This window comes from Mus musculus, chromosome 9, assembly GCF_000001635.26.
Source record: "Mus musculus strain C57BL/6J chromosome 9, GRCm38.p6 C57BL/6J".
In the NCBI taxonomy this organism is placed as follows: domain Eukaryota; kingdom Metazoa; phylum Chordata; class Mammalia; order Rodentia; family Muridae; genus Mus; species Mus musculus.
This window is the reverse complement of record NC_000075.6, coordinates 6,322,501-6,339,921: the sequence shown is the minus strand read 5'-3', so window position 1 is coordinate 6,339,921 and position 17,421 is coordinate 6,322,501. Positions and strand designations below refer to the sequence as shown.

The window sequence follows — 17,421 nt, the reverse complement described above, 5'->3', positions numbered from 1 at the left end:
GCTGACCTACTGGAGACCTAAATATAGCAATGTCTTAAATAAAACCAATGTCATCTTTGAAATGAGCTCTGAGGAGGTTCCTTTTCAGTTACACGGATCTGCACATGGTGTATCTAGGTAACACTGCACCTCTTTTGTCCCTCCTTCATTTTGAGTGCTAAATAAGTAAAGCTTATGACCTAAGCTTTAAAACATGACAGTAGAAGCAACTGTCAGAGGAAAAATTGGTGACATAGGTACTAGAAGGGGTAGGAGGATATGCTCAACATGCAATGTATGTTGAAGCAAGCCAGGGGCAGAAAGCACTGACAGAAATTTAGTAATTATTTATTCAGGTTCAGCATTGTCATGGGTTGTGTGGGAGGAGGCTGGGCTAAGAGCCTGGAAACACCTTGAGATTACACACTGAGAAACAGGCCATGTCTAGCTTGAACACTTTCAGAGCTATGCAACAGAAACACTATGAGACTTGTTAGCAAAACCTAGTAACAAATCTTTTTTTTTTTTTTATTTCGTATTTTCCTCAATTACATTTCCAATGCTATCCCAAAAGTCTCCCACACCCTCCCCCCCAACTCCCCTACCCACCCATTCCCATTTTTTGGCCCTGGCGTTAACAAATCTTATTAAGTCAAGCAAGGACAGAGCAGGGGTTTGACTGTGTTGTTTTTTGTACTGGAGTTACACACATTCGTTCTCTAAGATTATGTACGCCAGCCACATGATAAATATACCACATTACTGATTTTCAAAGTTTTAAAATTACTATTTTTCTCAAATGTTTGTCTAAACATTCCTTTCCCTTGTCTTTTCATTATTTTTCCCTAAATTTACAACAAAATGTGCTCAGATAAGTTTTCAAACAACCTTGTGATTTTTTCCTCTTTTGTGGCACTTACCTCCTAAGTCTGCCAGTCACCCAGTTGCCTAATTCTTAGTAAATATGGTAAGAATGAACATTGTCAGTTGCAGAAAACGAGTATGACTGCAGATAACTATATTAACTTAAGCAAATTTCACAATTCAAATTCCATATTTTTTTCATTTCTGGCTTCTCAATCTCATATAGATCTCATATAAACAGAAAACATGACAGTAGAAGCAACCGTCAGAGGAAAAATTGGTGACATAGGTACTAGAAGGGGAGGGAGGGGTAGGAGGATATGTTCAACATGCAGTGTATGTTGAAGCAAGCCAGCACTGAATGTATAGAATTGAACTGGCCCATGGAGTGCTGGCTATTCACAGTAGCTCTCTGGCCCCAACACTGGTAGTCCTGTACAAAGTCAACACTGATAGCTTCCAGAAAACGCAGCAGCTGATCACATGGACAAAACCAGTATGAACCTAAGGCCAGAAAGTTCAGTTTGTCTGCGTTGTCGACTAGCCATGCAGTCTCTGGCATGTGATCCATACCCAGTTCCTACCTTTGGTTTCTTCCACTATAACCTCAGAATTTACCTGCTAAGGAATAGGAAGCTACCCTAGATATATTCTGTTGTGTGTTATGTATGGGAGCTTTTGTGCATGTGCATGTGTGGACACTGACATGAGGTCAGAGATTGATGTCAGATATCTTCGTCAGTTGCTTTCTATCTCATTTTTTAAGTTAAAAAATTTTTTTTACATGGCATTTCTTACCACTATCAGCGATCACTGAATTGGGCATACCTGCTGACCAGAGGTCCTCTGGTTTATGATTCCCCAGCACTGGGGCTGCACATGTGTGCTATCATGTCTGGCTTTTCACCTTGGTGGTCACTATCCATACTCAGGTCCTATAAGCTTCCCAAGCCTGAAGCAGGCTGATCTGGACTTTGACCTTGCTGCCACTAAGAAGGAGATTACCTAGGGTGGAGCCTTCCGACCTAGATGGTACTGTTGTTCTGTTTTGTCACCTGCCACTGCTCTCCTCCAAGACACTGCTTCCTGCTGAGAGGCCCCTGAGATATTCCTGAGGCACATCCTATCCTGCACATCACCTGCAGGCTGGCTCCAGACACCAAGAATGGACTGGTTGGGGGGGGGAGGGGATGGGCCTTCCCCCTTTATAAGCACAGTTTCTGAGTAAAATCATGGGCCTTGATCAGGACCTTTGTCTTGGCTCCATTATCTCTCTTGCTGTCTAAGTCTTTTTCAGCCCCAGCCTGCCTTCCAGGTGTACCTGGTTCAAGTAGGCTGCAGGCTGGTATTGAACAAGGTCCAAAGGCTTGGGGAGCAAGCTTTTAACAACTGAGCTATTTTTCTAGGTCACAGATACTTTTTAAAAGGTCTCTAAACTAGAGTATATTGTTTACAGTCATATACAAAGGACAGTTTGGACAAAACAGACAACTTCATTTGAAAGTGACATACAGATGTGTGTTTTGTCCAATACATATAAGACATGAATTAATTAAGGAGATTATAGGATAGACGCTTGTTCTTTCTGTAAACACCCTTACTTAATGATGAAGAGCACTCAAGACTCTGTTTCTTACCTTTGGACTTCCGATCATGGTATGACCTGCCTCTATAATGAGGGGTGTCCAGATACAAATTCTCCAGATCATCTTGCCAAGACACTGGATTGAAGTGCTTAAGTAGATCTTCCACGGTATCGAATTCTGCGACAGTTTTGTCCAGGGCATCAGCAGTGAGAGTGGGGTCCGTTATTGATGGAGAGTGATAGGACACCCCCTAAGAGTGACATATATCTCAATGTACTTTCAAAGGGTCCATTGCTGTGAAATATAATAATCACACAACCATACACAAGGAACACAGATATGTATCATCTGAGATGTCATGCCGTGGCAGTCTGGCACTGAATTGTCATATTATTAAACAGAGTGTATAACCTTAATGCACAGCATAGCACGTTTTTATGAAAGTCAAAGCCAACAAGATCCTGTAACTTTCAGTTTACCTTAGGTTTGATAATGTCAAAAGATATAGTCTAAGTAGGAATATAAAACTTGACTTCTGATTTTTTGGTTCCTTGTCCTAAATCTTTCATATATCAAGTAATAATAGTGAAAATTACAATTCTGATCTCTCAAGTAATTTCTGATGATATAATCTATTCTCCCATGCTAGGTTTCTGTGCCCCCCTTCCATATTACTCCCATTGCAGATGTTGTGTGAGGTGGAGCTCTGCATATACACTAATAAATTCTGGAACTTATTTTGACAAGTTATTTGCTGACAACGATAATTAGCCTGGAAATAGGCTCTTTTAACTGAAGAATGCAAGGTTCACATGGGAAGCATATTAAAAAGAAAAAGAAAAATACTGCTACAACTTAGCAGCAATCTGACTTGTCATTAAGAGCCTCAGAATATTGTTGAAATGAGGACCATAGTACCATTGAAAGACCAGGAAAGGATTATGTATTTTGCCATGCAAAACAAAACAAAACAAAACAAAAAAACCATTCTTACATAAAATGCCTAAGCACTTACTCCACTAACCTTTGGAGTACAATCTCGAGGTAAATGAGTCATGAGTCAAACATCTCTGTGAAAATTCATGACCCATTAACAGGGAAATAGAGAGAACATAGCCTCAAATGATCATCTAAACATCCTTAAAGACACTATGAAACGAATATGATCTCCCCTTGGGTAAATATTTTCTTTCACTAAAGGAAAGTGGAAATTAATAAAACCTTGCCTTTCTAAATCTTAACTGCAGTTTTATATTATAGTATTGTAGAAATAATACAGGGTACAGAGCTCCCAATGGCAAATAAGTGCTCTCACTTTCCTGCTGTTGTTCCCTTGTCCACAATTACTGTTCATATGTCTGTGGATGACTCCACTAGGGATCATGAAGAAGAAGAAGAAGTAAAAAAGATTGTAAGGGCCAGAGGTAGTTGACATCTGCAGAAAAACAGTATATTCCAGACATGAGGAGATAATTATAAACATGAACTTACAGTTTCTGTGATTACACACAGATGACCTGCACAAGATCAAGATACAGATAACCCCACCATGGTGGGGAAGCTCACGAACTCTCTCCCTAGCAGCAATTGGTGGCTTCTGGAGAATGAGGAGTCAGTTCTCTTCAGGGACAAGGCCCCTGGGGTGTACCCGCAGAGTGGGTTGTTTTATACCTAGCCTAAACATGCAGCACTAAGGATATCTCATTTTGCTCTTTGCTTTTTTAAGAGCCAATGAAAATGGGAGGAAAAATGTTGGGGAAATAGGAATAGAAGAAGAAAGGGGTTGGCAAGAGATAGAAAGATAAATTAACATTCTAATTTATCTTTATAAATATACAAGAGAATCTTAATGAGACTACATTATATATATATATATATATAATTATCAAAAAATTAAAGCAAAATATTACATTAGAGGAGTACATAGAAAACGAGTACTGAGGATTGATGGTGATTAGCTGTGTGTCACATGCTCAGTGCTTAGCTCAGTGTAGGCAAACTCTGTCAGATGGAAAAGATCAAAATGAGGCAGGCAACACTGAGACATTCCACCTGCTCAGGAGAAGGACAGGGCAGGTATCTGCCTGTGGATAATGACACAGTATACAAAAGGGCTGAGGGCTGAAGGGCACTTTAGCTTTTCTATCTTACTTATGGTGATTCAGGGTGGTCTGATTATTCCTGCTCTAAGTACAGAGCCATGCAACTTTCCAGTTGGTCTAGTGATCCTTCACACTACTCTGAACAGATCTTAAAAACAAGAGCAGTTTTCTAACAAAGGAAGGGACAACAAAGGGGAAGGGTGAAAGAGAGCAGTGAAGGCAAATACAAGCAAAGCATACAATGTGTATACGATATACATCCTTTAAACACATCCTCTCTGTGTGCTAATGAAAACTAATAGAAACAACAGATCACTTGATTCACATGCTTGTCCAATACAGGTAAAGCCTTGGCACTCAATCCACAAATAAATATGGACCAGGAATGACCTTTACCAAATATTCCAAAGGGAGAAGCTAATCTTCCTCTTGTTTAAAAGCCTGGCTGATGCATAATTATGTCAAGTCCATGTAAATTGTTTGGCTCTGTACTTAGAGCAGGAATAATCAGACCACCCTGAATCACAATAAGTAAGATAGAAAAGCTAAAGTGCCCTTCAGCCCTCAGCCCTTTTGTACACTGTGTCATTATCCACAGGCAGATACCTGCCCTGTCCTTCTCCTGAGCAGGTGGAATGTCTCAGTGTTGCCTGCCTCATTTTGATCTTTTCCATCTGACAGAGCTAAGCACTGAGCTAAGCACTGAGCATGTGACGCACAGCTAATCACCATCAATCCTCAGTACTCGTTTTCTATGTACTCCTCTAATGTAATATTTTGCTTTAATTTTTTGATAATTATATATATATATATATATAATGTAGTCTCATTAAGATTCTCTTGTATATTTATAAAGATAAATTAGAATGTTAATTTATCTTTCTATCTCTTGCCAACCCCTTTCTTCTTCTTCTATTCCTATTTCCCCAACATTTTTCTTCCCATTTTCATGGGCTCTTAAAAAAGCAAAAAGCAAAATGAAATATCCTTAGTGCTGCATGTTTAGGCTAGGTATAAAACAACCCACTCTGCGGGTACACCCCAGGGGCCTTGTCCCCAAAGAGAACTGACTCCTCATTCTCCAGAAGCCACCAATTGCTGCTAGGGAGAGAGTTCGTGAGCTTCCCCACCATGGTGGGGTTATCTGTACCTTGATCTTGTGCAGGTCATCTGTGTGTAATCACAGAAACTGTAAGTTCATGTTTATAATTATCTCCTCATGTCTGGAATATATGGTTTTTCTGCAGATGTCAACTACCTCTGGCCCTTACAATCTTTTTTACTTCTTCTTCATGATCCCTGAAGGAATCCATGATTCCTTGGGGTAGAAGGTATGAATATAAACTGATTAGCCACCCTGAGGGATCTCAAGAGGCAAAGACTCCATGCTTGCTGAAACCTGCCATAAAAGGAATTTAAAACATTATCTCAGTAAGAAAACAAATTGCATTAGTTTAAAAACAGCAACAATGATTCAGCTCCATGGCCCCATATTAGAACCACAGACTCAATCATCATGCTTGAACCTGGCTAAGAAGAACTTGACACTATTATCTTATGTTTTATTACTGCATAAGTTCTACATGCAGGACTGGTGAAGGAAAGATCTGTGCTATGCATGCAAAGCAGATGAGGTAATAGGATCCTGAGAAATGACTAAATTTGAAGGAAATAAAATGAGCCATGAACCATTTTACAGCTGCAGGGTAAGATGTACTCTGTGCTAATCAGAACCCTGTGCATGGCTGATTTTCACTTAAGTCATCATACTGTAAACGGGGAGATTTTCTCAGATTGGAAATACCCTTGAAACTGCAAATGTTAAAGAGGAGTCAACCAGGGGTGTTCCTGAAAAAAAAAAAAAATGGAGGAACTCCATTAAAACTGCCTGCAATTTGGCTTGCAGTCAAGCCTGGGTTCTTAATGCAGTTGTGGTCCCTTTGAGGCTGACCTGGGCTTGTCTAGCAGTTTTGTTCGCTGGTGACAGAATAATAAATTACTCACAGAGAAAGAGCTTGTGACTGATTCCCAGTTGGTCTCTGAGGCTGCTTCCGGTTGGAAATCTTCCTGGAAAGTAAAGAAACATGAAGGAGTCAGGCACCACTCTGTTCAATTCACTGTGCCCATGTGGCAGCATCTCAGCCTTCTCCATCTTCTAAATCCATGACCACAGGAAGAGGGCTACACTGTCAGCTAACAAGTCACCATTGCTATGAGGCATCTGTACACAAGAAACCCTCTTACTACAAACATGAACAACTGTGTTAATATTATCTTGTAAATATGAATGAAAGAGAAAATGGTAAAGACGGAAGTTCAAATTTAACTTGGCCATCTATTGGTGTGTGACGTCCGATGATCTCCTCAGCTTCTAATCCTTCTGTTCTTCATCTGTAATGGGCTTGGCTGCTTAAACTGCAGAGCTGTTTCATGAATTGAATGTAGTAATTATGCAATTATAACTGGCATTTAATAAGTGCTTAATATAGAGAAAGAATAATTATTGTTGTTATTGATATGAGTTTGGTTTAAACTAGGTTCTAAATCAAGCTCAACAGTGCCTGCTGAGCCAGTGCTCAACACCATGATCTTTTCAAGGCTGTCCCAGATTCCCTTAACAAATGTCAGGAAGAAAGGCAAAGGGAAGACCATGACTGGGGGACTGGCAACAGACAGACAGTACAGAGCTGGCCTAAGAGAGTTATCTCTGACAAGTCCAAAGGATTTGTGATAGCCACTGCCCTCACAGAAAGAATTATCCTGAAAGGCAAAAGTTTACATGATACTTTCACATTAACTAATACACACCAGTAAATTAAACAATAGACACACAAAGACACACACACACACACACACACACACACACACACACACACATGCACCCACAATGGGAAGGAGAGCTGAATCTGCTATTTCTACATGGTGCAGGAAGCTTCTTGTATCTGCTAAAATATATCATCCTGATCATTTCTTCCAGTCTGAGTTGAGTTTGAGGTGTCTTGTGATGATACTAAGACACATTCAGTGACTCAAGTCCGAAAGCTTATTTGTCTCAGTATGTTTACTGAATGAGAGGTAAGATTTAGGCCTAATTTCATTTGCAACATGAGAGTCTGAGAGTGCATCTTTTGATTGGTAATGATGACATTAGTTTTTGTATAAATATTGGCATTGAAGGAAATTTCAGCTGTTCATGTACAGAGAGCTGAATCACACATGAGGTAAGAGAAAGCAACTGGTTATTGACCATTATTCTAAAGTAACAACAGTGAATAAAGAGAAAGCAACACCAAATATGTTCAGTACATATAGAGACCAGAAAGGACCCATTGGAGAATGATACATCCAAAACACATGAAGACCGGGCCTTACAGGAACCTCTTGGAAGCAGACTAGCAGGTAGCACTGGAGGAAAGACAATAGTTTGTGGGAGAACACCCCAGGTATGCGATTATGCTTTCATTACTGTAACCACCGCCTCCAAACTGAGTCCTTAACAAAGAAACAAGTGTTTCTTAGCTCAAAGTTTTGGATACTGAAAAGTCCCAAATTGGGCAACCTTGTATATTAGCCCTCTGGCAAAAGCCTAAGGCAAACACATCACAGTGACAGCCCATGTGAGAGGCAGAGATCATATGTTGAGATAGGAAGCCCGGAGATTGGAGGACTACATTAATTAATACCCAGATGGCCTTAACATCACCCCCAGAAAACAAGCTGCTCAATAGGTGAGCTACTGAGCACACACTCAAGCCAAAGACAAGCCACAGTACCAGGGAAGTTAATCCCAAGAGCTATTTGCAGATCATACAGATTCCATTTCAGCTGCTCATGCAACATTTGCTAATTACCTAATATGTTAGAGTGTAGACTCTAAAGTGAGGTTGAGCCAAAAGTGAATAAGACTGCATCTCATCCCTCAAGAAGTCTGAAATCATTGACTCATCAGAGTTTTCTGATATCACTCTGCTAATAAAACATGGAATCAGAGACTGTTCCTGAGATGGAATGAGAACATTTTCATGTCGAAAAGATTTTTGATTGGTATCTTGCATGGTAAGTAGAAGGTTAGCTCCTACAGAAGGTTAATGAGTTGTTCTGAATGTGGTATATTTGAGGAACTTAAACAACACCTATGTTAAAATAGTCAGAGGATGTTTTACTGTAGACAATGGGATCTTATAAGACTAACCTGAACTTGAGACACAGATCTGGGAATCATCCTCACAAAGTTGATACCAAAATCAAGTAATGAAGTAGATAAACAATGTGAAATCCAGAAAGGTTCTAAGACTTGAAAGAGGTTTAGAAATTTTCAGCCCAATTTTCTCATTGTTAACAATTGATAAATAACAAGTGGCTTATATATAAAACCCAATCTCAGGAGACACGTGACAAGTTCTGGGGTGTAAACATCTTTGGGTGAAACTATAGTCATAAGTAGAAGCTGTGAAGTGTTCGCTCTTGTCACCACAGCTGTCTCACAGGATGTTTGTGTGTAGGGGAGTCCCCAGTTGCAGCTAATACAATAGCAGAAAAGCAGAATGTATATCTGGGTCAGGGATGTTACTTCCAGAAGCAATACCTAGATTCCATGATTCCAGTCTCTGTCTCTGTCTCTGTCTCTGTCTCTGTCTCTGTCTCTGTCTCTCTCTCTCTCTCCCTCCCTCCCTCCCCTCCCTTCCCCTCCCCTTCCCTTCCCTTCTCTTCTCTTCCCTTCCCTCCCTTCCCCTCCACACCTATCTACCTACATACATACAAGGTATTTTGTTGGGTAGGGAGATGGCTCCTCAGTGGGTAAATCACCTGCATACACACATGGAGGTCTGGGATTGAGTCCACAGAATTGACAAATATCAAGTATGCAATTTGCATCTAATTCCAGAGTTCCTATGGAGAGGTGGGAGGAGGAGACAGGAGAATCCCATGGAAGCTCAAGGACCAGTTAGCCTGGTATACTTATCACTGGATAAAAGACTGTCTACACTAAGGTGGTACACAAGGACTGATATCTGAGGTTGTTCTCTGATTTCCACATATGTACAGTAACACGTGCTCAACTATTCTCATACACATGGCACACACACAGAGACACCCACACACTTGCACATACAAGTACACATGCACACTTACCCTTGCACACAGAGATTGGAGGGAGAGAAAGAGAGAGAATATGTAAGAGGCCTTTTCAAAGTAAACATTTCATATGTACTTAGACATATGTTACTCAAAGAATTTCGAGCTTATTCACTGTCTGGGTTACAGAATTCCAGTCAGAAATTTTAATAGTAACAAATGATAAATGAATTCATTACATTTCAGATAAAATGCAACTTTATATTCTCTTAGTTACACAAATACACAGTGTTTAATAGAAGCCGAGTTCTATATTAAGCTGTCATCATTTATAAGTAACATATTTAAAATAAGCATAAAAAGGGAACAGTGTCATTTATAACAATGAATTTCTGAAGTTTTAGCTCTGAAAGAAGAATTTTGTTCTAAGAAGGTATTTGTGTGTGTGTGTGTGTGTGTAATATAATTTGTAGATACACATCAAGTGTTATAATTTTTCATCTCTAGGACAAACCTGCCTTTAGCAGGCATGTTCCAGTGGCAACTAGCAGGGTGCTATAATTGCATCAAATCCATCCAGTCCTCTGCTATAGCTACTCAATGACTGCTTTCTATTACAGGTGGTGCCTATGTCCAGAGCCTGTGAGAGCTAATTTCTTGTGTCCCTCTATCTGATTTGGTGTTCTGCATTTCCCACTGACTCCATTATTTCCACAATGGCCTCCTTAGGATCTTTCAGATAGCTTCAAGCTTTTTGCCCTTTAATCGGATGCTGTTGACTGCCTGGAAGTATTTCCATCAAATATTCCTGGAGCTGACTCCTCAACAGTTATCTGTCAGCTAAAACATCAGATTTTAGAGAATAGCGTTGAGCATCTTGTTAAAGATATCCTCACTCTAAGTCACTCTCTTTTTGCCTTTGAGCCTATTTAATTTTATCTAAGTTGTTATGAATGTCTGAAATGATTGATGTCCTATTTCTTTGCTGATGATGTAATTAACTACAGAGACAGAGACTATGGTCTTATAATTTCTACTTGGCCTCTAGTACTTAGCTGTGTCTTCAGGACACACTCTGAGTGGTAGCTACCTCTATTCTATGACTTAATCTCAGCATGATTAGTTTAGGTGGCTTGTTTCTAAGCCCTAGGCTCAAGAGAAACACTCCTTTTTATGAGTTCTCTTGGCAGAGTGGTGCCCTTACCATCACATAAAGTGATGTTAAAATAGGACAAACAATGAGTAATCAGTTGAAATGTGTCACAACATCCCAGTGTCTAAAGAACGCTTTTCTGCTCTTTGTTAAAACACACTCAAGCAAACACTTTAACATCCATGTCCCATCCCAGGGAAGAGATAACTATTTCCTAACTCCAGGAATCCAGGGCATATTCACATCTTGATTTCCTTACCTTCTGCTCTGAACTTCAATGTCCATCGCAGAATGGAGGAAATCCATAGCTGGGTTATTCAGTCCTTCCAGTCATGCAGGGCACCTAACATGATGGTGAGGGGCACTTTAATGTACCTTATAGACATTATAGACATATACCATATAGACATAGGGGCAGAATAACTTCTCTAGAGAGATGAAAAACTTGAACTCAGAGAGCTGAATGAATCACCCAGCACACCTCACCCTCGAGCTTCAGAGTTAGACCTCCAGCAGTTATTGTATGTCTGTAGTGACTTATTTTGAGCTCAAATAATATTATAAATTATTATATAACCATAGCTTTGCAATCTGCATGCATTTATATCATTTAATATAATAATTTTCTTAGCTCATACCCTTGTGCTTATTTGACATGTCCAAGTGATGCTCACTCCCTCATTCTCTGCCATTCATTCTTTGGTTTAAAAAACAAGCATGAGACTCTGATCCTCGGGTTTAAATAGCATGATAAAAAGAGTTTGGTTTATGTGGGAGAGAATTGTGGTGGAGGCATATAGAAATGAAACCAATGCATTACATGAAAACAGATAGATATTTTATATCAGTGCAGAGGGGAAGCACTATTTCTTTTGAAAATTTATAGTTATATATTATTATCATCCCTTTATGCATGTGTGTATTTGTGTCCATATGGGAATGTGTATGTCTGTGCATGTGTGTGTGTGTGTATCTGTACTTGGTTGTATATACACATGTGTATGGGTGGATGTACCCTGGTACCTGTGTGGTGGTCAGAACACATATTTTGAGAGTCAATGCTTTCCTTTTACCTCCTAGATCCAGGGATCAAACTCAAGTTATAGCCAGGCATGGTGGCACATGCCTTTAATCCCAGCACTTGGGAGGCAGAGGCAGGCGAATTTCTGAGTTTAAGGTCAGCCTGGTCTACAGAGTGAGTTCCAGGACAGCCAGGGCTACACAGAGAAACCCTGTCTTGGGAAAACAAAAAACCAAAACTCAAGTTATCAGGCTTGGTTACAGGTGTTCTCTCACCATCCCCAGAAGCAATATTTCTAAGTACAAAATCCTCACTTGAAAAACATAAAAAATATACAGGGTGTCTGTAGAAAATTTATAAATCCAAAAGATATCAAAACAAAAATTCAAGTATAAGGGTAGACTGATAAACACACAAGTGACAGATGTAACTGATAACTAAGATCTTTAAAATAAGTTGAAGTCATCCAAAGACAATAGAAGGCCATGCTTGATATCATGTAGTTTCATCAAAAAATGTACAGGGGTCAAACAAGCAGGAATAAAATATATATTTACAAAGATACTGAGATTAATTAACTCTGAATGGCTTTCTTTTTTGTTTATATATTACAAAATTTTCATAGCAAACATCTAGCTTTACTAAGAAAATTTTTGTTTTGTTTTGTTTTTTGAGACAGTCTTTCTTTTTGTTGTCCTGAATGTCCAGAACTAGCTCTGTAGACCAGCCTGGCCTTGTCAAAATGATAAACTTTTCATACAGCAATGAAAAAGAAAAAATATTGTTTGGAATATGCTTGATCATTTATCCTTATGGTCTTATCTGTTATTAAATTTATGTTCTGAAAGGTGTCATTCATAGACTCCCTCTTATAAGATAATGTCCTTCTAATGAAAAATAGCACTCACTAATTATTAAATAAGGTATTATATAAAGAAGAGAACTAAAGGGTTCTAGACTAGACCACAATGAACTCTATATAAGACAATGTCTTAAAAATCAGCTATACCTGGGGTCTCTACCCGAGATCTCTGCTCATGAGCACACCCATGTCCCCTACACACACCCTTGTCCTAACATTTCCAAAAATACATGCACATCACACACACACAAACAAACTCAGAGAGAGAGAGAGAGAGAGAGAGAGAGAGACAGAGAGAGACAGAGACAGAGAGACAGAGACAGAGACAAAGAGAGATAGGAAAAAGTAAAGAACAGCCATGAAACACGCAATTAGCCATTAAATTAGGGTAAGACAGCTATTTACTAGATAGGCTTTTAAAACAATTTACTTACAGATTTAAAGCAAATCTAGCTGGGGATAAAACACTACTGTAGTAGTAAATGTTTACAATAGCTATCTTTGCTACTAAAGACAAAGACACAAGTGGGAGCTTCCATTGCTAGAAGGAATTCCTTCAGATAACTTGCCCTTCCACATGGTTTCTTTGGGATCATCTGAGACAGAATGTAGAAGATAATAATTCAACAAATACTCTATTCACTCCTCCAGCAGACTGATCTTGCCACATACCTAATTACAGAACCCCTTCAGTGAATGTTCAAAACAAATTTCTCTCCTATGCCTTGAGAGTAGAGCTGGGAACTCCTGGTTTGAAGGCAGCTATTGAATGCTTATATTCCAGATGTGCTGTGATCAGGTGGGCAACCCAACCCACCTCATTTAGGACAGTGGTTCCTTTTCATCCTAAGCTGTGCATGAGCACATGGACCATGAATCACTCATTGCTAGAGGAATGTATTCACTGTCACCACAAAACATATGTTGTTGCTTACAGTGTCTCAAAGCTTTCAGCTGAACAATCTTTTAACTTAACAAGGAACATGGACTCCAGGACAGTTTCTGATGACATTTCTTGGAGGACTTGTCACCATGTGGAATACTTTTCTTCTATTTGCTCTTTTGCACTCAATAAATGTTTTTGCTAATCCTGTTTTTTTTTCTTCTTCTTCTTCTTGGTTGAACTAATAATGCTTTGAAGTGTTTCTTTTTTGATTAGAAACATACTAAAGGATTATTGGAATCCATTAGATAGCAGCTAAGAATCACACTAATAATATTATTGCTATGATGAATTCTCTGATCACTCATGACACATTTTGCTCTGCTCATGATCCAATGAAGTAAAGTCAAAGTTGTTAAACCTGGAACAGTGAAATAAGATCACTTACATGGGTGAGATCTTTAGAACAAAGTCTTTTGTTCCTGCAGTACTTGATTTTCTGTCATGAAGCCAAAACTCTACATGCAGAGATGGTAATGCAGCGATGTGTGCAGGGGTGGGAAAAAGCAAGTGCTAAAAACTCAGAAACAATCAAACTCTGGTCCAACAGGCATACTTTTTTGGATAGTATGGCTATTCCTAGTCAGTGAATCACTTCTAAAAATAATATAGGAAGGAAGGTCAGCTGGGACTGGCAAGAAGTATTCTTTTAAGATTTGTTTTATTTTTACTTCTGTCTCTGTGTCTCTGTGTATATGGCCATTTGAACAGCTGCTTGATCCTGCTAGAGCTGAAGTTACATGTGGTTGCATACCGCCTGACATGGCTTTTGGGAACCACACTGAGGATCTCTGCAGGAGCACCGAGTACTCTTACCTGCTGATCAATCTTTCTATCCTGGAGCCAAGAACATTTAATAAAAGTATAGTAAAAGCCCAGAGTGAATAATAAATCAGAACCAAGTAGTGCCTTTAAAAGATAGTAAAAATCAGTCTGTTTCTGGAATTTAACAAAAGATGATTCTTAGAGTTATAAGAAACCTGAAGTCACTAATTTGGAGGAAAAAATGGGGATAATATGTGAAATCCAGATAAGATCATGATGTCTTTACACACACAAATGGAAGTAACTAGCTAAACTAATAAAGTAAAAATTGACAACCTATAAATACTGGTTTTGTACCATGACCTGAAAGCATAATGATACTGGGGAGAATAGATAGATTTTTTTCAAGAAAGCTCATTAATGCACACACTTACCATATGATAGAACCTTTGAAGGTATTATGCAGAAAACTTCAAACCAAAAAAAAAAAAAAAAAAAAAAAAAAAAAACAGCTTTTACAATTGTTTCTTTTTTTTCCCCTCTTGCAAAAAAAAAAAAAAAAAGGTTAGAGAAAACTTACATCACACCAAGGAGATGTTATCAGAGATCTTCCTATGACATGTTGCTGAGAAGCTAGGTGAAGAAGAAAATGTGCAAAAATTCTTTTCTGGACAAACCATTGGAAGGCTACAGAGATGGCATGGATGTTAAGAGAACTAGCTGTCTTCTAGAGGATCTAGGTGGGGTTCCTAGCACCACCATTCTTGTTCATTTCTGTCTGTAACTCATTTTACAAGGATCTGACACTCTTTACTGCCTTCTGTGGGCACCGGGTACACTAATGGTGCACAGATATACATGAAAGGAAAATACTTATACATATAGAATAAAAATTAATGGAAGACATGAGATAACTTTAACCAAGCAAGTGAAAGACTGGTATGCCTTTGAACTTCAAGTCTTTGTAGAAAGAAATTGAAAAAGATATCAGAAGATAAAAAGATCTCCCAAGAACATGGATCAGTAGGATTAATATAATAAAAATGGCCATTCTACCAAAAGCAATGTATGGATTCAATACATTTCCCATCATAATTCCAGCACAATCTCATCACAGATATTGTAAGGATAATGTGCAGTTTCACATGGAAACATACACACACACACACACACACACACACACACACACACACATACACACACACACACACATACACACACACACAAACTCAGGATAGCTAAAATAATCCCGAATAATAAAAGGAGGTATCATCATCTCTGATTTCAAGTTGTACTGCAGAAGTATTGTAATAAAACAGCATAATACACAGTACAACAGACTCTCAAAAGAAAGAAAGAAAAGAAAGTTTTCTGCATAATACCTTCAAAGGTTCTATCATATATATGGTAAGTATATGCATTAATGAGCTTTCGTGAAAAAAACTAAGAAAGAAAGAAAGAAAGAAAGAAAGAAAGAAAGAAAGAAAGAAAGAAAGAAAGAAGGAAAGGAAGGAAGGAAGGAAGGAAGGAAGGAAGGAAGGAAGGAAGGAAGATAAGAAGGAAAAAATGTAAAGATGCTAGTCAAAATGGATATATGCATGCAGACGAATTCATATATATTCATACTTTTGATCCTAAACAAAACTCAACTCTAAGTGTACCTATGACCTCAACATAAAAACCGGATACACTGAATCTGATAGAAGAGAACAGGAGAATGGGCTTGAATTCATTGGCATGAGAGTTAACTTTCTGCACAGAACACTGACAGCACAGGCACTAAGACCAACAATTAATAAATGGGACCTCTTGAAACTGAAAAACAAAGCACACTATCAATTGGTCAAAACTGACTTCAGAATGGGAAAAGATTTTTTTACCAACCCTAATATCCAAAATATCCAAAATCTATAAAGACCTCAAGAAAGTAGTTATCAAGAAAAAATCCTCAAAAACAAAGAAAGAAACAAACAAATAATCCACATTTTAAAAGTGGCACAAATCTAAATAGAGAATTCTCAATAGAGGGATCTCAAATGGTTGAAAAATACTTAAATGTTCAGCATCCTTACCCATCAGAGAAATGTAAATCAAAGCTGCATTGAAATTCCATCTTACACCTATCAGAATGGCTGAGATCAATGTGACAGTTCATCCTGGTGAAGATATGGAAAGGGAATACTCCTCTAGTGCTGGTTGGAGAACAAACTTGTCCAGCCACTATGGAAGTCAGTGTGACAGTTTCTTAGAAAAGTGAGACTTAATCTACCTCCAGGTTTGTGAATATCACATTTGAGCATATAACCAAAATACCCATCACCCTACTACAGGGTTACTTGCTCAAACATGTTTATTGCTGCTCTATTCACAATACTCAGAAATTGGAATAAACCTCAATGTCTCAATAGAAGAATGTATAAATACGATGTGGCACATTTACATTAGTCAACTGTTAAAAAATTGGCATCATGAAATGTGCAAGCCAATGAATGGAACTATACAAAATCATGAAGTAACCCAGTCCCAAGAAGACAAATATAGTATGTGTTTGCTTATATGTGGATATTGGCTGTTAGATAAATGATAACCAGACTATATTCTGCAGACCCAGAGAAGTTGGGTATATAGGATGGGACTAGGGGACACATGGATATCCCTGGGCAAAGGAAATAGAATAGATCTTATGGGTGAGCACAGGGTGTTGTGTGGGTGGGAGTGGGAAGATCAGAAGGGGAGGAGAGATTGGGTTGAGGAAGGTAATACACAGAGAAACTTCTAAAATTGAGGGGTATTTGGGGGATGTTATGAAAACCTAGTGCAGTGGAAAACTAAAATATGTGAAGGGGATCTTAATGAACTTTTGAAATAATGGGGGAGATGGAGTCTCATCAGGCCATCTCTTGTCACCAAATGAAGCTTCCAGTACAAGGATTGGATCACATCCTATTAAGTTGTTGGCCAAAGCGGTTCCATTGAAATCCCCAAACAACCCAGGCTGTTGCCAAGACAATAGGTTGCTCTCCACAAACTGACAGCAAGGTCCAATTGGTGAAAGACAACACCCACATAA

General features: G+C 38.7%; 1 protein-coding gene across 5 annotated transcripts in view; it reads right to left on the bottom strand.

Annotated features, from left to right (window-relative positions):
• Positions 1–17,421, bottom strand: part of Pdgfd (platelet-derived growth factor, D polypeptide) — a 365,922-nt gene that overhangs the window by 194,363 nt on the left and 154,138 nt on the right. For all 5 annotated transcript variants that reach the window (XM_011242370.3, XM_006509887.4, NM_027924.3 and 2 more), the window contains exons 4-5: positions 6,536–6,598; positions 2,481–2,679 (exon numbers count right to left, since the gene is read on the bottom strand). In XM_011242370.3, the coding sequence (XP_011240672.1) occupies positions 2,481–2,679; positions 6,536–6,598 (262 nt within the window). The remainder of the gene's footprint in view (positions 1–2,480; positions 2,680–6,535; positions 6,599–17,421) is intronic.